The 21,915-nt window shown below is 58.0% G+C and overlaps 1 protein-coding gene across 3 annotated transcripts in view; it reads left to right on the top strand.

Annotated features, from left to right (window-relative positions):
- Window positions 1-798: 798 nt before the first annotated feature.
- Window positions 799-21,915, top strand: part of PDXK (pyridoxal kinase) — a 30,813-nt gene continuing 9,696 nt past the window's right edge. The window contains exons 1-7 of one of the 3 annotated variants that reach the window (NM_001075651.2): window positions 799-1,061; window positions 14,278-14,332; window positions 17,877-17,981; window positions 18,533-18,616; window positions 19,353-19,399; window positions 20,583-20,668; window positions 21,735-21,780. In NM_001075651.2, coding sequence (NP_001069119.1) covers window positions 975-1,061; window positions 14,278-14,332; window positions 17,877-17,981; window positions 18,533-18,616; window positions 19,353-19,399; window positions 20,583-20,668; window positions 21,735-21,780 — 510 coding nt within the window. In that variant the 5' untranslated portion in view covers window positions 799-974. Of the gene's footprint in view, window positions 1,062-11,700; window positions 12,001-14,277; window positions 14,333-17,876; window positions 17,982-18,532; window positions 18,617-19,352; window positions 19,400-20,582; window positions 20,669-21,734; window positions 21,781-21,915 lie in introns of those variants that run through there. The other 2 variants (XM_059881125.1, XM_024984396.2) reach the window with 2 other exon arrangements.

Genomic DNA, 21,915 nt, shown 5'->3' on the forward strand with positions numbered 1-21,915 from the left:
AGGGTCGGTGGGGTGGGCACTGGCCACGTGTCTCGGCCCAGCACACCCTGAGGAGAAGGCCAGTCATGTGTCCAAGGTGGGGGAACTGGGCCCTTGGGTCCCCAAAGTTCTCATGGTGATGGAGGCGTCCGCCCCCCAGGCCTCTGCAGGGTAACTTGGCTGTGGATCAGGCGTGCATGCCCTAGGTAGGGGCGCCTGGTTAGCAAGGTGGGCCTGGATCCTTGGTGCTGCCAGAGGGTCGCAGGGCCCATGCGTCCTGGCGCCGGTACGCTCGGTGGCCGCAGGGGCGGTGGACCGCATACGAGTTCCGGGCCTTGCAGGGCATGGAATTGGGGCCAGGCACTGCGCTCCACTGGGCCCTGGGGAAGGTGGTCCCGGTAACTCCCAGCCCAGTAGCCCACTTGCAGACATCCCTGTCCGTGCCCACTTCCAGGGCGCCTCGCCAGTGCCCTTCCTCCGCGGGGGCCCTTGTTTGTCGGGCTCGTGGTCCTGCCGTGCCGGCAGTGTGCGGCCCCGGGGTTAGAGGCGTGGTGCAGGCCAGGGGGCGGACCTGTGTGGAGTGAATGAAGGACTCGAGGAACCGATGAATGAAGGCAGGCCGGCGCAGCCTGCTGCGCCCCACAGGGTAAAACTGAAAGTGCAAGCCGGCGTTTTGGAGGGTGGCCGCCCACGTGCCGGTAGCGCAGAGATGTGGGTGGGTTGCCCGGGCCTGGGTTGCGGTAGATGATTTGCCCGGGAGGGGCGGGAGTGGGCGGGGACAGGAGGATGCCCCGCCCCCGGCCCGCCCCGGCGCAGCGCGGGACCCGCGGGTTCCTAGCAGCGCTGAGGTCAGAGGGAGGCGGCCTGTCGTCCGAGCCGAGCGCCTGCGCCGATCCGGGCCGCGGCGGAGCGGAGCCCGAGCGTGGCCGAAGCCGAGCTGAGCGCGCGGCGGAGACGCTGACCCCCCGGCCCCGCGCCGCCGCGGCAGGCCCGGCATGGAGGAGGAGTGCCGGGTGCTCTCCATTCAGAGCCACGTCGTCCGCGGCTACGTGGGCAACCGGGCGGCCACGTTCCCGCTGCAGGTACGCTTACGTAACCCGGAGGTGTCCCCGCGTCCGGCCGTGCGGGCCAGCGAAGGGGTGGCCGCCGCCGGGCCGCGTGACCTTGGCCCGGCAGCCCGGAGGATCTGGAGCGCGGGGTTCCAGACGCGGGCGGGGTAGGCGGGCACTTTGCAGGGGCGGAGGCGGGGCCGCACTTGGACCCAGGAGGGTGGAATGGGGACGGGGTGGGGACGCTATGTTAGAATGAAGACCCCGGGCGCGTGCTGTGAGCACCCGCCAGCCCCCACCCTTTCCCACCGGCCCGACCCTGGAAAAGGGAAAATGCGGAGCAGCGGCCGGAGACCCAGCGAAGGTGGGCGCTGGGCAAGCAGGTCTCTGCACTGCTTACCGGGTGGGCGACTCGTCCCCATCCGGTCCCCGCCCCCTGCGGATCGGGAGGCTCGCCGTGAGGCCCTGGGCGGCCAGGGTGGGCTCCACCCTGCGACTGCCTGTTGAGGGGCGGTCGCCGGGAGGGGATGGGACGGAGGGGGCCTACCTGCAGGTGTTGGCACCGGAGAAGTAAAGCCCAGAGGGCATTTCAGGCCGTGCAGGGTCTGGCTGTAGATGCAGCTTCCTACATGTGTCAGCCTTTCCCTACTAGGGTGCCCACGGGCTTCCTCCTGCTTCCCCCACCTGTGCTCCGTGAGGGGCTCACGGTCTCTCTCTGGGTTATCAGTGAGCACCACTGCTTCCTGTCTCAGCCCCAAGGTTGTGGTTGGGTAGCCCTTGGAGGGTCGGGATGAGGCCTGGGTGCAGTGGGGTGTCAGCGTTGGGGTCACCGTCACTTCCTTGCCCTGTGGGCTAAGCAGGGGGCTGTGCGTCCGGGCTGGTGGCTCTCTTGGACCGTGCACCTCTGGCCCATTGTCCTTGGGTCCTATCCTTGAACAAGGAGCTAGTGTCTGGCCCCTGTTGTGCATGCTGTACGTGAGGGCCCTGTGCTGGACCCTCAAGATCACAAAGGGCCACCCAGTCACAATGGCCTGTAGGTGCCAGCTGGCTGGAGGGGCCGTGGGAAGGGTTGGAACCCTTCAGTAGAGCTTGAGGGCCGACCTGAGGCTGGCCTGCCCATCTTCCGGGGAGGAGGCAGTGGAACAAAGACTTGAAGGTGGCATGGTACAAGGGTTCAAGTCCAACTGACCCACCTGGCCAGCTCCCTATGATCTTTGAGCACCCGTGGAGATAAGGTGAGGCCCTTGGCCCTCCCATTCCCACCAGCGGGGGTGCAGACCATGGGGGCAGCCAGGGTGCACTCCAGGACTGGTCCCAAGGCCCCAGCTCTTGGTCACTGATTGCTTGGGCAGGGCCTCTATGGTGGGGCAGTGCTGGGGTTGAAAGTGCAGGATCCCTGCAGCAGGGGCAGCCGCAGAAGGTGGAACCAGGAAGTTCCCTACCAGATAGTGGTCCGCCTGCACCCTGCCTAGAGGGAGCTGCCCTTGGCAGAAGTGTGCAGAGGTGTGTAGACTCTGCTGCTTCCCTGGGCCTCTGTCTCTCCCTGTGGCTGCTCCTTTATCTTTCCTTGGGCAAGTTGTTCCTCTGATCATCTATTCCTTGATTTCTAGGCACTGACCCTAAACTTGCAGACCAACATGTCCTTTGCCAATTACTTGATGGGATGCTCCTCCAGACCACCCCCCTTGGGAAGGGCCTCTGAAGGACTGAACCTTGGTTCTCACCTGAGGTCTCCTCTCTATCCAGCATCCTTACCTGTGGTCTTGAGGGACAGACGTCGGGGGTGCTATCCCCCTTCTGTATCTCCAGGGTGGGGGTAGCACCTGTCTCTGACTTAATCCATCCCTGCACTTCCTCTTGTCTGCTTAAAGAAAAACGCACAGCAAGGGAGTTGGAGTTTTAGTCATGGACTTACAGAGGACTGTAAGGGGGACAGTCTCTCAGGGCACTGCTCCAGAGAGGTCAGGGAGAGGCCAGTTTGTACATGAGGTTTTGGGAGCTGGGAAATACTTGCATTCAAGCTTACTTCTGGGTAAAAGATTACTGCTAATCACGAAGAACAGATATCTTAAGTTATTGATTTTAGTGGTATTCTAAGTATGGAAAGATGCAGGAATTTGAAATTCTTTCTGAGATACGCATCTAACATCTGTTTATCCAAAGCACTGAGTACCTGCTCCTGTTTTTTATATCCTGAATTCCTCAGATGGGCTGCTGTGGCTTAGACTTAACCCTTGTAAAATTGGAAGTGAGCCAGGCTCTTTTGTTATTTATTCACACTCCCCTGGAGGCTCATTCTTAAGCTGGGGACTTGAAGAGGCTGCCTTCCACCTTGAGCTCTCTAGTGCTCAGTTGCCTCATCTGTGGAATGGGCATAGAGCCTGACTCCAAGGACACAATAAGGGTGACCATCCCTGGGAAGTGCCTCAGAGGTTCTGGCTGCTGAGTGAGGTGGCCGCAGTGCCCAGGGTGCTTTTCTTAGTCCTCTCTGCAGAAAGACCAGACAGGGAGGTAGGGCCAGTGGGCAGCCAAGTGTGCCTGGGGCATCTAAGGGAGGCCAGGGCCTCCATCAGGCCTGGATCACATCCTTACCTGTGTCCTTTTCCCTAATCATTTCCTCCTCCTAACGTAGCCTTGGGCGGGTGGAAAAAGCTGAGGAGGGGAAGAAAGCAGAGAGGGTGGCTCTCAAAACATGCTCCACCAAACCAAGCCCACCTTGATGGTGTGAACTATGAGAGAATTGAAAGGTTGTTGCTGAACCACGAAAGACGCCGGGATTCTTGGCCTCCGGAGGAGAAGAATTCAACCCAGGGCCAGAGACGAGGCTTGATCGCTCAGAGCTTTTTAAAGTTTTATTAAAGTATAAAAGAGAGAGGAAAAGACATAGACATCAGAAGGGGGCAGAAAGAGTGCCCCTCACTAGTGCCAGCAATGGAGTTATATACTTCTAATTAGTTATTGGGCTTCCCTGGTGGCTCAGAGGTTAAAGCGTCTGCCTGCAACTCGGGAGACCTGGGTTCGATCCCTGGGTCGGGAAGATCCCCTGGAGAAGGAAATGGCAACCCACTCCAGTGTTCTTGCCTTAATTAGTTATTACAGTGAATCCAAAGAATGTCTGGAGGTTGTAAAGACCTTACTAGACCCACTCCCATAATTTACATTTTAAAATAACAGGATTAGCCAGAAAGGGTGGGGGGAGTTCCCAGAAACTGTCCTCAAGCAGGATACATTATTGTTATGCAATCCTAAGGAATGTAGAGGGAAAAAAAAGTTTGTCCTTTCCTCTTCCTTGAGAATTTCAGACCCCTCTCTCCTTGGGGACCTCCAGACTTCTTTTCAGCCTGCCTAGGAATTGACTCTCTCAGAATAATAAACTTTGTTTCAGCCACGTGAGCACTCACAGGGTCCTCGTTTGAGGTCCCACTTGGGACACACAGTTAGCCCATATGAGAACAATTTCCAGAGATTTTCCGTAGCTCACTGTACACTTTCTCCCATGGCCACTTAGTGCTTCCTTGTCCAGAGTCCAGATTCCCCACAAGTTTACTCACGCTTGCTTTGGCTAGGCTGCCGAGCTCTTGTAAGGGCTACAGGAGGCTCCGTGGGGTCTTCTGTAGGCATTTTGCTCCCCACTCAACATGTGAGCACTGCAGGAGCACAGAGGGGCAGGGCATGGTGCAGGATGGGCTGCGAGTGAACAGAGCCTGGAAGTGGCCGTGCCTTGCACGATTCCAGCAGGTGTCCCCTGACTACAGAGCTGTGCCAAGTTCTGAAAATGTTCTGAATTTTGATGGATGCTGTACAGCTGGAGACGCCACAGGTGGGGTTACCCACACAGCTGACTGTGGGAAGAGAGCTTGGAAATGGCAGGAGAAGGTGGGGTCTGGCCGGGCCCCACAAATGTGGGGAGGCAAAATATGCACTTGTGCGGGGTGGAGAGGCTGCCGGTGGAGGGGTGCTGACCCGGTGCCCGCGTCTTGGAGAAATGGCTCAGGGGCCGCCCGTGCCCCCCAGACATTCTCAGCCTCATATGCACAGTGAGAACAGTCCTGTTAGTGATGACATGGTGCCAAGCTCCCAGGTTCTGCTTGTGGTGGGGTGCAGTGTGGATCCCTGCCCAGGGACCTCTCACCATTCCCAGAGTTGTCCTGGCTAGACGTCTGCAAGCTAGATGTCTGGGCTTCAGGGCTCTGGTTCTCAAACTGCTTTTTGCCAGGTCCCCACAGGCTTCCCTGGCGGCTCAGATGGTATAGAATTTGCCTGCAATGCAGGAGACCCGGATTTGATCCCTGGGTGGGAAAGATCTCCTGAAGAAGGAAATGGCACCCCCTCCAGTATTCTTGCTCGGAGAATCCCATGAACAGAGGAGTCTAGAGAGCTACAGTCCATGGAGTCGCAAAGAGTTGTACACGATTGAGCGACTATCACTCACAGGCTACAGTCCAAAGGGTCAAAAAGTGTCAGATGCAAGTGAGCGATCAACACTTAATACCACAGCACGCTGGTGGCGGTCTCAGGTGGGTAGCCTGCAGGCAGCTGCCTTCCCTGGGCAGAGAAAAATGGTAACACAGAAGAGAAAGGACCAGAACCTTGACTGTGGTTTTGGATTTGTTTCTGGGCTCGAGTTCATAGTCCGTTTTAGTGGCTGAGGGGCACATGCTGCTGTGACCAGCAACAGCAGGTAGAGCTGTGGGCAGGGTGATCCTCATCGGCAGTGAGTGAGGGAAGTGAGAGGGTGGGCTCGTGCCTTCCTGTCCTGTCTCTGGAGGTGGGGACTGCAGGGCAAGGGCGTCATGCCTATGATGCTTCCAGGGCCCCTTCCCCGGGCAGACCCTGGGACCTCTCGCTGTTCTGACCTTGCTTCTAGGGAGAGAAAAGGGAAGGGGTGGATGGACCCAGTGTGGCCTCCTCCCAGCCTGGACTCTGTGGGCTGCTTTCCTCTTGGAAGTGGAAAACCTCATGTTCTTCCTGGCTGGAAGTGTACTTCTGAGCCCCCTCTGTGTAAGGGAAGACAGGCTTGTTGATCCAGCAGCTCCTCCTGTGTTTTCATAGGTCCCACCCATCCTCTTGTGGCTCAGACAGTAAAGAATCTGAAGATCCTGTGGAGAAGGGAATGGCTACCCTCCCCAGTATTCTTGCCTGGAGAATTCCATGGACAGAGGAACCTGGTGGGCTACAGTCCATGGGGTCGCAAAGAGTTGGACACGACTAAGCGACTAACACTTCCACCTCACTCCCATTGTCTAGCAGCCCCACAACCCCACTCCTGCCCTACTGCTTCCCGGTTGTTTTGGTGAAAACACAGCAGGGGTCTTCCCTGGTTGTCTAGTGCTTAAGACTCTGGGCCCCCAATGTAGGAAGCCTGGGTTTGATCCTGGTCTGGGAAGTAAGATCCTGCATGCCACGTGGTACAGTCGAAAGAGAGAAGCAAAAATACAGCAGGTACACGCAGCCTTAGGCTCTGTATGAGTTTCTGGGGGGCGGCCATAGCAGAGTACCACAAAGAGGGGCTTAGAATCGTGGATTTATTCTCCCGCAGTTCTAGAGGCCAAGAGTCTGAAGTTAGGATGTTGACTGGGCCGTGATCCCTCCCCCAGACGCTGAGGGGAGGGTCCTTCCTGCCTCTTGCAGCTTCTAGGGGGCTCCAGGTATCCTTGGCTTGTGGCCACATCACTCCAGTCCGTGCATCTGTTGCATGGCCTGCCCCTGTGTGTCTCAAATAAGCACCTTTGTCATTGGCTGTGGGGTCTACTGACACAATCCAGGGCCATCTTGGCTTGAGATGCTTAGCTTGATTGTATCTTGCCAGACCCAGTTTCCAGTTCAGTATGTGCATGAATCCTCAGCCAGAATGTATTTCAGGGGCTGCTGTTCAATTCACTGTGAGTTAAAAGGAGCCTGTTCAGAGAGATTTAAAAGCGACCCAAATTGGGTGTTTAATTAAAGCCCCAGCATCCAAAAGCTGTCTTCTGGGAAGAATAGCACAGGCGGGAGTTGAACTGCTGCCTCAGCCGCGACTCTTGTGTCTCCCTCCAGCCGCTAGGCACTTCTCCTGCCAGGGCGGCCAGCACTTGCGATGCCAACAGGCACTCTGCTGGGCAGATGAGTCTTTCTGAGGGTGTCCAGGCAGGTGGTAGCTGGCCTCGTGCCGGATGTGTGGTGCGCGCTTCCTTCTGAGGCCGTGTTTGGATTGGCACGGTAGCCTCGGGCACGCAGGACCTCTGCTGGGGTCACTGGAGGCCCAGGGTGCCACCTTGAAGGACCATGCTGGGGGTGGGGGGCACATAAATAATTCTGTGACCTTGAGAATCTGATTTGGGACCTTAGCTCAGAACCCACTTCAGTACTGTGTTGCCGAGACTACAGGCAGCCCTGAAGGTGGGTCAGGGGTTGTCTCATTTGGGGGCCTATATAGAAACCCACCTCGTTCTCTGACTCTTCTGGCCCCTCGGTGCAGAAGCAGAGCCGAGACATCCAGCAGGGCTGGAGATGGTTTCTTGTGCAGGGACCTCAAAGCCAGGCCTGTTTGCCAGTGGACTGGCTTGGACACCCGGCAGGAAGGGGTAGGCTGGGGGGCAGCCGGCTGTGCAGAGAGGCCCTGGACTGGAAACCTAGGTTCACACCCTCCCTGCCTAGTGATGGGGCCACAGGAGCTGAGCAGAGGCCGCAGAGCTGCCCAGCAAGCAAGTGTGGACGGCTCACCCCGGCCTCTCCTAGAGGCTTGTGACTGGTGGTAGTGGGGACGCTTCCGGCCATAAGCAGCTTATTTTCCACCTCTCCCCTTTAAGAACCGCCTGAGCTGTAAAGTGGCCCTGTTCAGAGGCTCTCTTGATTCATCTTAAAACACTTGGTCCTTGGAAAATCTTTACGCTTTTTCCTTAGAATTCCTTGGATAAAAAGGACCTTTTCTGTCAGGACTGAGTTTGAAAGATGCTGGAAGGATGTCACCTGCCCTTTAAAAGACGTAGTGTTTGCCATTAAGGTTTTCGTGGTGGCACATGCATTGGCAGACAGTGCCAGGGAGTCAGTGCCCAAAAGCACACCTTCTTCCTGCCTCGCCTCGGGCCCCCTGCCGCTTCCCAGAGGAGCGCACCAGGGCTGGAACCCCGTGACCTGGGACGCTGTGCTCTGCTTGCTTCCCTCCGGAAGTCCCTGTCTCGCCCAGTGTGTCCCAACCCTGGAATTTAGGTGTTGCTTCAGCATTTCTCCTGCCTTTTGTATTTTCCCAAGAATCTCCAGAATTGCTCAATATCTTGATTTTGTAACCCTTTCTTAGTTTGGGGCTGAAATTTGTGTCATTCCTCTTTGCCTGTCATGTAGAAAAGCAAGAACTTAATGGCCTGTTGGGGGGGGCGTATACCCATGTGTGCGAGTGTGTTGTGTGTGTGTGTGTGCTCAGCTGTGGGTGTGTACATGTGGGCGCGCGTGTGCAGTTGTGTGGTGTGACGTCTGCCTCATGCTGGCATGACCACCCCTCACAGGGACCTCTCTGTAAGGTCTGTGCTGAGAGGCCCCTGGCCTGGAAACCTGAGCAGGTGTCCGTGAGCAGGGCTGTGACCGCACACAGAGGGGCCCCCCTGGCGGTGTGGCTCATGGGCCTGGATGTCCCTGGAGCTCACCCACATGGAGCTTTTGAAATAAGAGCGGCCAGCTCTGCTCAGAGTGCTCCGGGAGAGTGCCGCCAAGGGTAGAGTAGGTGGAGTTTGTCCAGGAGAGAGGAATGTGTGGAGCCACGGCCTTGGGACAGAATCGTGGGCTCAGCCGAGGAGGGACAGCCCCTCCCGTCCCCTGACCAGAGCTGCAGCCCTGTCCCCCGTCTGTAGCTGGTGCTGCTGGGAGCTTGGGCCAAGACCGCCTCTCTCAGGGTGGTGCCCAGCTGAACCTGACCAGCGAGTGTGCGGGGCCTGGTGGCCGGGGTGGGTGCACTGCGCTGGGAGCAGGGCTGGGGCCAGGGTGAGGGGGTCCGGGGCCGGCCGCCCAGGAGACGAGGGAGCATGTGGGGCAAAGGTGGCCTTGGGACTTAAGGCGAGCCGGGTGGGGGTGAGGGGGCTGCAGCACTGTTCAAGGGACACAGGGCTGTTCCCTGTTGGAGCTCCCGTGGGAGATGAGGGGCGGGTGGTTTCGAGTTGGGCTGAGTGGTCAGGCTGACCAGGGGCGGGTAGAGAAAGGGACCCTGGAGTACCCAAGGCTGATCAGTCGGACCACAGGCACATGGCTTTCCTGTGTCCTCTCTTTGCTAATTCTGATTTCCTAGGCGAGTGACTGAAAAGGTCTTGCAAAACAGGCCTCGGTGAAGGTTTTGAAGATGGTGAAGTGAGTCCTCTCGCTGCCCAGCCCCTGACCCTCCCGTGGAGGAAGCTGCGTGGCCTGGGCTTCCCGGCTGTGTGTTCTGCGTGCTCTCGCTGTCTGTGCCTGGCTGTCAGCAGTGGTTGATGACTCAGCATCCAGGCGGAAGTAGGGATGTGGCTTTAGGCCCCCAGCACATGTAGCTGCCCTCAGGAGGGATGCTGTGCCTAACGGGTGGACTGAGGTCCACGTTGCTGGGACATGGGGGGACTGTGTGGACGTTGTCTTTGATGTCACTGTTCTTTGTGGCGGACGCCCCTGGAGCTTCTGAATGTGCTCTTCTAGGTGGGCGTGCACGCCAGCCATTGGGGTCTCCCCTGCCCTGGGGGAGAGGTGGGAAGCTGGAGCGTGGGGTTGAGGAATGGGCCCTGTCTGATGCCCGAAGGGCCTCTGTTTTGCCTGTGCATCTTGTTGGTCATCTCTGGTCTGAGACTGTGTCCCCAGCATTAGACATGCTCACGTGGTCCCGTGGAGCCATGTTTCCTCAGCAGCTGAGTGAGCTTGAACTGGCACGACCTTGGTGGGCAGCAGACCAGCTGGACATGGAGCCTCTTGGCTGAGACTCTAGTTCTTTCTGAAGCGGAGCCCGAAGCACGGCTTTGGCCCCCAGCCTTCATTCAGAGGCCCACAGGGCGATGGACTCATCCCAGAGGGTCACAGTGGCAGGGAGCGCAAACTCCCAAACCCCCCTACAAAGCCTGGGTGCTCTAGTGGAGGCTGAGAAGACAAGGTTTCCAACAAGGTCTTGGAGCCAAGAGTCCCTGTTTCAGACTCAGGGGAGCTCACAGAGGCCCAGAGGCAGAAGGGACTTTGGGGTTTCAGAGAGTGTGTGGAATTCAGTTGGTGGGACGCACAGCCTGGGGTTTGGGCCTCATTCCACGGGTAACCCCCGAAGGTTGGTGTCTGCGGGGTGCTTTGGGGAGCAGGGGAAGGACAGCACAGAGGCTCCCTGGATGGGAGCTAGGACTTGAAACAGGCCCGCTTGAGAATTCCAGCAGCACCTGCCCCTGGCTGCACTGGGCTGGGGACAGTGGGGGAGGGAGGGTTAGGCCCGAGATGGTGCTCTCCCTGATCTCTGAAGGCCTCCCCTCCCCTCCCCTTCCCGTGCTGAACTAGCCAATTCTTCCTCTTTTTTCTTAAAATGAGTCTTGTTGCTGGTAAATGGTGAAAAGCTGGCAGGGGTGGGGCAGGGCCGATTTCCCTGGTGTAATTCTGCCAGCTGACCAGCTGCCAGCCTGGGTTGGGAGACAGGCTGAGTGGCCGCTGGAGCCAAGGATGTGGCCGCAGCTGATCGGGGTGGGAGCTGGGGCAGGTAGCAGACTTACTGGTGTACAGGTCACTGGAGCCAGGTGAGCTAGCTTTGTGGCTGCACGGTGGCCTTGCTCCCCACGCAGCCTGCGTGCTCAGGGCCAGCAGAGCGCTGAGAACTCTCCTTCAGGACACGTGGACATCCTCTTCCGCCTGTCAGAGAACTTTGCTTGGCTTGTTTTCAAGTGGAAATGTAGTTGATTTACGATGCTGTGCTAATTTCAGGAGTATAGCACGGTGACCCAGTTAATACGTGTGTGTTCTTTTCCATGATAGTTTATTATAAGACACTGAATATAATTCCTATGTTATAGAGTAAATCCTTGCTGTTTATCTTCTAGATGTAGTGACATGTCCGGATATTCTTAACTGATCGCTTGCCCTGCTTCCTTTCCCCATAAGTTTGTTTTCTGTGTCTGTGAGTGTGTTTCTGGTTTTGTATTATTTTTTAGTATCCATATATATGTGATATCATATAATATTTGTCTTTCTTTGTCTGACTTCACTTAGTATATAATCTCTACATCCATCCATGTTGCTGCAAATAGCATTATTTCATTCCCTGCTTATGGCTGAGTACTATTTCATTAGTATCACCAACTCTATGAACATGAATTTGAGCAAACTCTAGGAGATGGTGAAGGACAGGGAAGCCTGGCGTGCTGCAGACCACGGGGTCGCAAAGGGTCAGACAGGACTCAGTGACTGAACACCACGTCTTCCACTTGTTGGTCACGTTGTTTGCACGTATTCTCCCAGCTCATAGATTGTCTTTTTGGTTTGTTTATGGTTTGCTGTGGAGAAGCATTCAAGTTCGATTACGTCCCATTTGTTTGTTTTTGCCTTTATTTCTCTTAGGAAAAGAGAACTCTGCTCCTAAGGGTGCATGTGAATAGACTGGACTCCCTGGTGGCTCCACCCACACTCAGTGGGGTTGTGTAAGGGCAAGCACGGGGAGAGGGGTGAGTGCGGGGAAGTGGAGCCGGGGCTCTTTACATCTGACTGGTTTCCTTTGCTGTTATTCCTCATGCTCAGTAACTGTTTGCCCTGCATTCTTTTGTTCTCTGAAGATCATTAGTTACCGAGACCTGTTCAAGGGCAAGCGCTGTGACCAGGCCCGGGTCACAACATGGCTTAGACCAAACGTTTAGACTAGCCATGCCTGGGTCTTTCTCCAGGGCCCGCCTCCCCTGTCTGCTTACAGTCGGGACTTAAAGCTCAGGGAGACGGGATGTTTACGGCTATGCGATGGGGGTGCTGGGAGCCATGGAGAGATCACAGAGTGGATTCAGCTGCTTCCGGGGGCCCCTCCTCGTGGGTAAAGAAAACCGGGGCTGGGGAAGGTGACCAGCAGGGGCAGGACCCTCCACCTCTGGTCTCCCTCCACCCCTCCCGACCCCCGTGTCCCGTCAGAAGCCCCTAGCTGAGCACAGATGTGCCATCCAGGGTCCCAGCCCCAGATCCCAGAGCTGAGCACAGAAGCAGAGGTTTGAGTTGGAAGACGAGGTGTTAACAACAGGCACCTCCTTTCTCTGGGGTCCCCCGTTTCCCATCAGGGAGCCGGGCCCTGTGTCTTGGCTTTTTGCTGCACCTGCCCAACCCTGCACGAGGCTTTGACAGGGCCCCTCACACGAGCCTATCATGCCAACAAATAAGCTGCTGGTGTGTGAAATGGAGATGTCAGCCCGGCGCTTAGCGCTATCGTTTAAAAACAGAAAATAGCTGCTTCGCGTGTGCTGGCTCTGAAGGACTAATTATCTACGCTTCCAGAAGCAATGGAGCGAGGTATTCTGGCAGGATTTGCAGGATTTGTGTCATCGTTGCTTCAAATCTGTTTCTTTGGAGTTGATTAGAATTTAGGGATCTGAAATACCGTGAGCTCTGTCTGTCTAGGAGGCCCTGAAATCTGGCAAGAAAATTCGCAAATTGCCAGTTTTAACTTTCTAGGTTAGACTGTGGAATTTTTCCTTGATTTAAGTCCTCATAATACTGGCTTTTTAGAAAGACTTCATAAGTGTACAGCTCAATGAATTCACAAAAGGAGCATGCCTGGTAACCACAGCCCCCATGAAGAGCTGGGGTGTGGCCCACATCCACACCTGGGGACCCTCAGTCCTGCTCTGACACCCGCAGAGACAGACACTCTTGTGGCCAGAGAGCTTTGCTTGTTTGGGGACATTGAGGTGACACCCAGAAGTTGTTGGTGTTCAGGTGAAGTCAAGGGGGGAGGGTTTGGTAAGTTCCTGGTGGACAGGAAGTGGGGGACAGCCAGGGACTGTCTGTCCACTGGACCAGTTATGGCAAAGGGCCTTTGTTCTCATCTTCAGTGGAGGGAGCATGCCCGAAGGTCAGGGGCCACGTCTAATGGGGGTCCCGGCAGTGGGTCCTGAGGCTCAGTCTCCGCACCCTAGCCTCATCTTCCCGCCCCCCGGTCAGCGGTGGCACCTCCACCCCCATCAGCAGTGGAGCTCAGGGACAAACACCTGACTCCCGGGGCCCCTCACACTGTCTGCCACACTCCCCACCCTGCAGGGCGCCGTCTTCTCACTTCCCTCAGTGTGGCTTCTTTGCTGGGGTTGCTGGTGGAAGTGAACCTCCCAGCTGAGACCTGGCTGGGCATAGGGAGGGAACTGGGGACCGGGGCCAGGGTGCAGAGTGAGGGGCTCGTGAGAGTGTCATGAGTGGTGTGTCTGGTGAACACGTGACTCCTCATCAGACCCTGCTTTGTGCTGCCAGCCCCAGAGCACGGGGTCTCGACTGCGTGTAGAAGAGGGGTAGGGAGAGAGGGCATAGAGAGGGGTCAGGTGAGCCCAGGAGAGGAGGAGGGAGCACGGGATCTCGACCTCCTGTAAAAAGTGGGGAGCATAGATGAGGGTCAGGCGAGTCCGGGAGAGGAGGGACCTTCCGGGCAGACAGGTGGCCCCTGCAGCCTTGTGCGGGCAGGTGCCAGGCACCAGAACCCACCCTCGCCTCCCTTACCCGCTGTGCCCCCAGAGCTCTGGAGAGGCTGCTGACGCAGATGGGCGTCCAAGCCCCAGCAATGGCTGGGTGACCTGAGCTGGGGCCAGTGAGGCTGGCCCAGTGGGGTGGAGTCCCTGTTGTCTGGGGGCGGGTCTGTGGCTGCAGTTGTCTCTGGATCTTGGGCCCCAGCTGGGCGCCTTTCTCCCCAGCTGACCTGGGAGAATGCAGGGGCTACAAGCCTGGCTCCCAGGGAGGGAGTGGGAGCCCTTGGCCTCATCCCCCGATCCGATCCATGTGGGGGCCTCAGCAGAGAGGGCCTGACTGCCCTCTTAGTGTTTGAACAGATGGATCCCGTGCTGGTCTCTGAGCATTTTCATTTGGTGGCAGTTCCAGCAGGTGGGCCATGCATGGCCCCTGAGCCTTGGCCTTTGGGGCTGGCTGCTCCCCACACTCCCCATCACCTCCATGCTCATCCCTGCAGTTGTGGGTGCCGAGGCTGCGCTGGAGAGACCCTCCTCCTGTTCTCCAGGTCGGAGACCCTCCTGCCTGCCCCAGGCCGTGTCAGGCACCTGCCATGTGTCAGTGCAGGCCCGCCAGCTCTCTTACGCCCGTTCCTTCTCTGTCCATCTTGCAGGTTTTGGGGTTTGAGGTCGATGCGGTGAACTCTGTCCAGTTTTCAAACCACACAGGTAAGGTGTTGGTCTCAGCCATCCTGGCAGAGCTGGGTGTGGGCATGGGAAGTGGTCCCTTAGATTCGGAGAGCTGCCCCCCTCATCTTACAGACAATAGAGCATGTGGGGGGTGAGTTTGCCAGCTCCACGTTTAACTCAGCTCAGCTGCTTTGGTGGCTGGACGACCCAGGTGGGTGACGTGACGTCTGGTCCCCAGTTTCCTCCTTGAGCTGAGGTTGGTGATCCAAGCACCTGCTCAGGGGGCCCCCCACCTGGGTGACACCGTGGGCTGGAGCACTGCCACAAGCTCTTGCTTCTCTGAACATCGGTGCCAAATCGAATCTCAGAGATAGTTCTGAGTGAAGTAGAAAGGGAGAGCTTTATTGCTTTGCCAGGCAAAGGGGGACACAGTGGGCTCATACCCTCAAAACCCAGTGTCCCAACTTGGGGAAGACAGTGACAAGTTTTATGGTAAAAGAGGGAGCGATCAGATCGACATTGTTCTGAGGGGTGGGTGGTGAGGTAAGTAAGAGTCAACATCAGCAACCTTCAGGTCCAGCTGGTCAGGGGTCTGCATGCTTGTGGGCAGCATACCAAGGTTAATCGTTAACTTTTCCCACCTGGAGTGGCTTTCGGTATCTGCAAAAACAGCTCGGAGACATTGTTGTGTGTACTCTGGCGATGGAGAAACAGGACCTTGCCCAAGGCTGCTCTTGACTGTTTGTTTCTCCCTGGTCTCGCATCCCCTCCCTTCCCTAATGTGAACAACTGCTTGAATCCACCCACTGGAACTCGGAAGGTCATGGAGGCCGAGTGAAGGCTGTTTTCTATAATCAAAGAGATGAGGGCACCGAAAGGCCTTGTGCCGAGGAACCCCACCGGGCCCTGATGGTATTAGGAGGAGAGAAGGTTCTGGCTTTCTCTATTAAGACCCCGAGCCTCGGGGACCCCGTGTGAGTGTGTCTCTGTGTACGGGGACCCAAGGGCAGCCCGTGGGATTGCTGGCTCGGATTCATGAGGTCTCGGCCCTTGGAAAGCCCCTGAAACACCAGGCAAGGGCCCTGTGGCCTCGGATCCGCCCTGCCCTGAGTTAATGGCATCAGGGGGACAAAGCCTCTCAGTTCTTAGAAATGTCACCACGTCCCTTCTTTGAAGTTACTATGAACCCAGACGGAATCTCGGAGCACAGAACGTCCCAGAAGCTCTGGCAGGTGGCCCAGCATCAGATATGCGGAAAGGTGCCTGGTTCTTGGCGGGAGTGGGGAACAGACATCAATGGAGGAGGAACTATGCTGGGTTCAGATGGAGAACATACCGCTCTCAGTAAACAGCCTTTCCTGCCATTGCTCCCCCCAGTGTACTGGGCACAATGACATTTGGACGCGTCCCCAGAAGTTGTCAGTCCAGCGAACCTCCCCAGAGCTTATAGGTTTTACCGCCCTCTTTTTTGCTTTTTTCTTTTTGTTTTTAAAGTAAAAGAGCCAATTTGGCTTAGACTTTAAGCCTCCCCTCCAGGGCAGCCCCTGCCTGCGGCCAGCATTCTCCAGTTGCTCCTTCAGCAGGGCTTTCCTGTTACGGGCTATCCCAGCCCTTGGGCAGTGGCTGGGAGGAGCTGGACGGGGCTGGAGGTCGGTGGGTGAGGCAGGCCAGCCGTCCAGCAGGTAGAGTTCAGAGTGTGACTGTGGTTGTAATCCACTGCCAGCCTGGTGGTGTCCCCCCCTGGGGGGCGGGATCAGGTGCACAGGAAGGAGCTGGGACCCTTGGGGTCAGCCTCCGCGGTTTCTTTCATTTGTAAATTGTAAGTTGAGCGGCATGGATGGAGGACCCCAGTGCCCATCTTTCAGAAGGGTCTCCTGAGTTAGGAGAGGAGAGATAGGGCTGTGGCGGGAATTGGAGGGGTGGTGCGGAGGGCGGGCAGGGATGTGCTCTGAACATTGTGAGCCTGAACCTTCTCATCTCGTTAGGAAGTTGGCCTCCTGGGTGGGAGTGGGGGGTGTTTGAGACCCCGCAGGGGCTGACTTGCGTGTTACGGACTGCAGTGTGTCCCCTCGATTCACCTGTCAAGGTCCTGACTCCTGGAACCTCAAATGTGACTGTTTAGAGATGAGGCCTTTAAAGAGGTAGTTAAAGGTAAGTGGGGTCACTGGGGTGGCCCTGCTCCCATCTGACTGGTGTCCTTAGAGGAGATCAGGACACAGACACACACATGGATGACCACGTGAGGACGGAGGAGGAGCCGGCCCTGCGACACCTCGATCCTGGACTCTGGCCTCGAGGACCACAGAGGCCTGTGGTTCTCGATCATAGCAGTCCTCGGACAAGAACGCGGTACACATGCGGTGGGGTCAAGCCCCACGATGTCGGGAATTCCCTGGTGGTCCACTGGTTAGGATTTGGTGCTTTCACCGCCAGGTGTCCAGGTTCAGTCCCTGGTTTGGGAACTGAGATCCCACAAGATCTGCACGACGAGAACCACAACAAACAACCCACCCTGTCTGGAAGGATGTTCGGAAAACCACGGGTCAGGAGTGACTCTGGTTCCTCCCACCTGGACCATGGGATTCCGTGGTAGCAACACTTGTGGGGATCCAGCCAGGGCTGCCGGCTCTGAGCAGAACCAGAACCTGTGGGGACACCCTGCTGAGGGGTGGTCACCTTGCCTCAGGACCCTCCCTGCTCCTGCCCCTCCTGGCCCGTGAATGGGGATCCACCAGAGGCCATGCTTTCCTGGAGAATAGCTGATGGGTTGTTGGGCGTTGGCCCCGTGTGCTTTTTCAGAGGCTGCTCTGCGGCGGCCAGGCCCTCACCCCATGCGCACATGGAGAGCCCTGCAGCCCCTTCGCCAGGCCCACAGCCGGTCCTGTACTTGTGGTCGGTACTCAACTCTGTTGTTGCAGAAATCAGGCCTTCCGAGGCTCTACCTTATGTCTTTAGAAACCCATCCATTCATGGGGTACCTCTTGGCATTAGGGCCGCCAGGGACAAACTTGCCATGAGTGGACTTCGGGGTGTCCTTGGTGGGTGACTAGGTGAGGGCCCACTGCCTGCCTGGGTAGGGGCTTCACCTGGGTGCCTGTTGGGCCAAGAACCCAGGCTGCAGCCTCTTTCCAGTTCATGTCTGGCTCTCAGTCGGGATTTGGCCTGAGACTTGGATAGGTTTCAGCTCACCTTGGATGGGAGCGGGGCTGCGAGAAGCTCCTACCTGCCAGGGTGCCCAGGTGACTGTTCAAGCCACTTGGCCTGGATACGGGACGCACACAGCTGAGTCTGGCAAAGCTGGGGACCGTGACGTGTGGGGCCACCCCCAGGTGCCCCACTGAAGGATGGGCAGAAATCACGCAGTCCTGCGAACCATCTGTCAGTGCAACGCAGGCAGCACAGGTGTCGTTAGGGGCTGCCGAGTGGGCCTCACTGCACTGGAAGGGCAGGGGGTCCCCGACTCAGTGATAACAACCCCAGGATGTGCTTTGAGGGGCACCCGCCGAGTCTCTGTGCCCAGGTGACGTCATGCAGCATCAGGGCCTCACGTGGTCTGCTCTGCCCCCCACCCCACCCCCACCAGGCTACTCACACTGGAAGGGCCAAGTGCTGAACTCAGACGAGCTCCAGGAGCTGTACGACGGGCTGAAGCTGAACAGCGTGAATCAGTATGACTATGTGCTCACAGGTGAGCCCAGTGGTGTGGACGGGAAACCAGGCCTGCCTCCTGCCCAGGTGGGCTGGTGGGGAGACCCAGAGCACCCCAACCCGGCTGCTCCCTCTCCTGCCACCCGCGAGGAGGGACGGTCGCGCCTCCAGGAGGAGCTCAGTGGGGCCCTCGTGACTGCCACGTCCGGGTAGTGACCTTGGGGGTCCTGGCTGTGCCGCATCTCCACACCGGGGTCCCCGTGCCCATGGCTGGGGACAGGTACAGTGTTGGGAAGAGGTCAGGGATGAAAACACTCCTGTGAGCGACGTGCTGGCCTGTGGTGTGTAATCCCACGTAGTTGCGTTTATTTATACGTGTGGTGAGATGTGAACATGCTTACTCTGTAAAGTGGAGGGGAGGAAGGAAAATGCTGCCCACTCACCCATGGTGTCCCCTGGGTGCCTGCAGTTGGGACGCTTGTCTTGGCGGCGGATCTGGGCTCTGCCAACCACTCTCCAGGCAGGTAGCTGTGGTGGCGCTGTGTCTCCTCTGCCGTGGTTGGGTGACAAGAGTCTCTGTCCCTCCCTAAGGCTACACACGAGACAAGTCCTTCCTGGCCATGGTGGTGGACATCGTGCAGGAGCTGAAGCAGCAGAACCCCAGGCTCGTGTATGGTAGGTGCTGGGGTGCTCTTCCTTCTGGGTGCCCCAACTCCATGTTCTGCCCCTCCCGGCACTTGGGCTCTATAGCAGCTGGGCCTCCAGGGACGAGAGCCTGAAAGGCATCTTCACCGTGAATCTGGTGTCGGTCTGGGGTGCGTGAGAGAGGCTGTGATCAGTGTCAGGTTGGGTGTGTATGTGAGACCACCCTGTCCCTGGAGGGTTAGGATGAGAGACTCCCCAGGTGGGGCCCCGACAGAAAATGTAAAATGCCAGGTAAGGAGGAAAATGAGGATGGGGGTGCTGTGTTTTCCCGTTTTATTTTTTTAAACACGTATTTATCTTTGGCAGTGCCAGGCTGGCATTGCGCCTAGGCTCTCTCGCTGCAGCACGTGGGGGCTGCTGTCGGTTGTGCTGCTCAGGCTTCTCACTGCGGTGGGCTTTCGTTGTTGTGGAGCACGGGCTGTAAGGCACTGGGGCTTCGGTAGCTGCGGTACGTGGGCTCCCGGGCTCTGGAGCACGGGCTCTGTAGTTGTGGTGCAGAGGCTTGGTTGCTCCACAGCACGTGGGATCTTCCTGGACCAGGGATTGACCATGTCTCCTGCACTGGCAGGCAGATTCTTAACCACTGGGCCTCCAGGGAAGTGCACTTTGCCTGTTGTAGCTGCGTGTGTGGAACTTTACCAGACAAGCCTGGGGGCCCCTCTGGACAGCCACAGGTTTGCTGACGAGGTGCACTTTGTATCCACAGTGTGCGACCCCGTGATGGGAGACCAGCGCGACGGAGAAGGCGCCATGGTTAGTGCGTCCCCGCGTGTTCAGGGGAGGTCAGCGGGGCTGGGCACTCTTGCCCTCTAGGTGTACTGCCTGGGCGAGATGCTGCTTGCAGACCTGAAGGCTGCCCTGTCAGGAAGGAGCAGCAGGGCTGGCAGAGGGGGTTCTGTGGAGGCCCGAGAGCAGGGGTTTTAGGGCCGTGCGTCCTTGTTGTAGCTCAAGCAGCTGCAGATAATCTGCAAAAGGATGAACCTGGCTGTTTTCTAATCAGATTTTAGGTGTGGGCACTTGAGCTTAAATTTGCTCGTTTTCACGTGTCACAAAATGTTGTTCAGTCGCTAAGTTGTGTCCGACTCTTTGCGACCCCATGGACTGCAGCACGCCAGGCTTCCCTGTCCGTCACCATCTCCTTGAGTTTGCTCAAACTCGTGTCCATTGAGTCAGTAACGCTGTCTAATTGTCTCACCCTGTGCTGCCCCCTTCTTTTGCCTTCAGTCACAAAGTACTGGTTTCCTTTCGACTCCCCCCCCCCACCCCCCACGACCATTTAAAACCATAGAAGTCACTCTTAGCCCACCAATGACACACCAGCTGGCAGTGGGCCTGGGCTCCGGCCCCTGACCAGGGGTAGAGTGGATGGTGTCCTCATGGAGAGGGGGTGGAGAGCTGCTGGTGGGGACCTGACCTGGATCATCAGGATGGAAGGGCTCTCCCAGCCCTGCCTTGGGGTCCCTGCAGCACGAGCCCCGCTAAGTTGTCCTGCCCCCACCCCCATGGGTCAGCCTGCCCCTCCCCCTAGGTCCCACCCCTGCTCCCACGGGTCAGCCTGCCCCCTTCCCCTAGGTCCCACCCCCGCCCCCGTGGGTCAGCCTGCCCCCTTCCCCCTAGGTCCCACCCCCGCCCCCGTGGGTCAGCCTGCCCCCTCCCCCCTAGGTCCCACCCCCACCCCCGTGGGTCAGCCTGCCCCCTTCCCCCTAGGTCCCACCCCCGCCCCCGTGGGTCAGCCTGCCCCCTTCCCCCTAGGTCCGACCCCCGCCCCCACGGGTCAGCCTGCCCCCTTCCCCCTAGGTCCCACCCCCGCCCCCGTGGGTCAGCCTGCCCCCTTCCCCCTAGGTCCCACCCCCGCCCCCGTGGGTCAGCCTGCCCCCTCCCCCCTAGGTCCCACCCCTGCTCCCACGGGTCAGCCTGCTCCCTCTTCTCCCCACAGTACGTCCCCGATGACCTCCTCCCCGTTTACAGAGAGAAGGTGGTACCCGTCGCAGACATCATCACCCCAAACCAGTTCGAGGCTGAGTAAGTCCCCTGAACCAACCTGGGGCTGTCAGGCCCCTACCCCTTGGGGAGAGTGACAGGGACCGAACCGGAGCGGCCCCAGTGTGTGGGGCAGGTCCTCCCATGTCGGGGAGCCGCCAGGCCCACCTGAGTGCCAGGGCAGGTGCTGGTCATCAGCCGCAGTGGTTAGTCTTCTCACCCCGACTCCCTGAGGTCATGCTGTCCCCCAGCCGTGTTCCCGAACAGTTCCTGACCCCGAACCTCTTGGGGTCAGGAAGGGACAGAGGTGCCCTGAGGAGCCAAGGACACACCTGGCTGACAACAGCCTACGGGATGGAGAGCCCACAGCAGCTGATGCAGGCCGCCCCTGGAGCTTTGAAGCCCATGTCCTAAATCTCCACATGAGGTTGAAAGGACTGTGCCGACCCCTCTGCCCAGTGTCCTTGTCCAGTGGTCTTCCTTGGATGCCCAGCCCCACCACCCCCTGATGACTGGGGGAGCCAGGTGTCCAGGGAGTGACAAGTAGGCTCCCGGGCCGTGGGGCTGGCTAAGCGCTGCAGTCGGTGGGTTCCCATAGCATCCGGCTCTGTTGGACTGTCAGCCACAGCCCCCCGGGCTCCGAGACCGCCCCTTAAAGTAGGGACGGGGCTCCTGGATTCTTGGGGACTGGGGTTCCCTGACCTGGACCAGCCGATCCTGAGGGATGGCGGCTCGCCCAGCTATCCCTGGTGGTTGGTGGCTTGTGCAAACATGGCCAACCAAGGTTACAGATGTTTGACTGTGGACGCCAGCCGCCCTCATGGGCACTCTGCTGTGACCATGCCTGGCCACCCTTCCTCATTGTTAACATGCAAACATCAACCATAATCTGGGATTTCACCACCCGCTATGACTTGTGAGTCCCTTTTAAAGCTGACTCAGAAATATGAGTCAAACCCCAGACATGGTATCCTCCTGGTCCATGATGGCTGGCAGATGCCAAGTCAGTTCCCAGTGGGCATGAGGGGTCGCCAGTGCGCCAGAGCCCCGGACTCTTACAGTGGGCTCCGGGGAAGCAGTGGCTCACCTGTGCCTGTCTGTCTTCCAGGTTGCTGACTGGGAGAAAGATCCACACCCAGGAAGAAGCCTTAGAGGTAAGGAGACCTTCCAGAACCTGGCATGGACAGATAGCCCTGCTTGTGGTGGGGTGGACAGCCACGTGCCCTCAGGCATGGGAGATGGGTGCCCTCGTGGCCAGCATCCAGCTTCCCATCAGCCAGCCAGGGACA

This window comes from Bos taurus, chromosome 1 (genome assembly GCF_002263795.3).
Source record: "Bos taurus isolate L1 Dominette 01449 registration number 42190680 breed Hereford chromosome 1, ARS-UCD2.0, whole genome shotgun sequence".
Lineage (NCBI taxonomy): Eukaryota > Metazoa > Chordata > Mammalia > Artiodactyla > Bovidae > Bos > Bos taurus.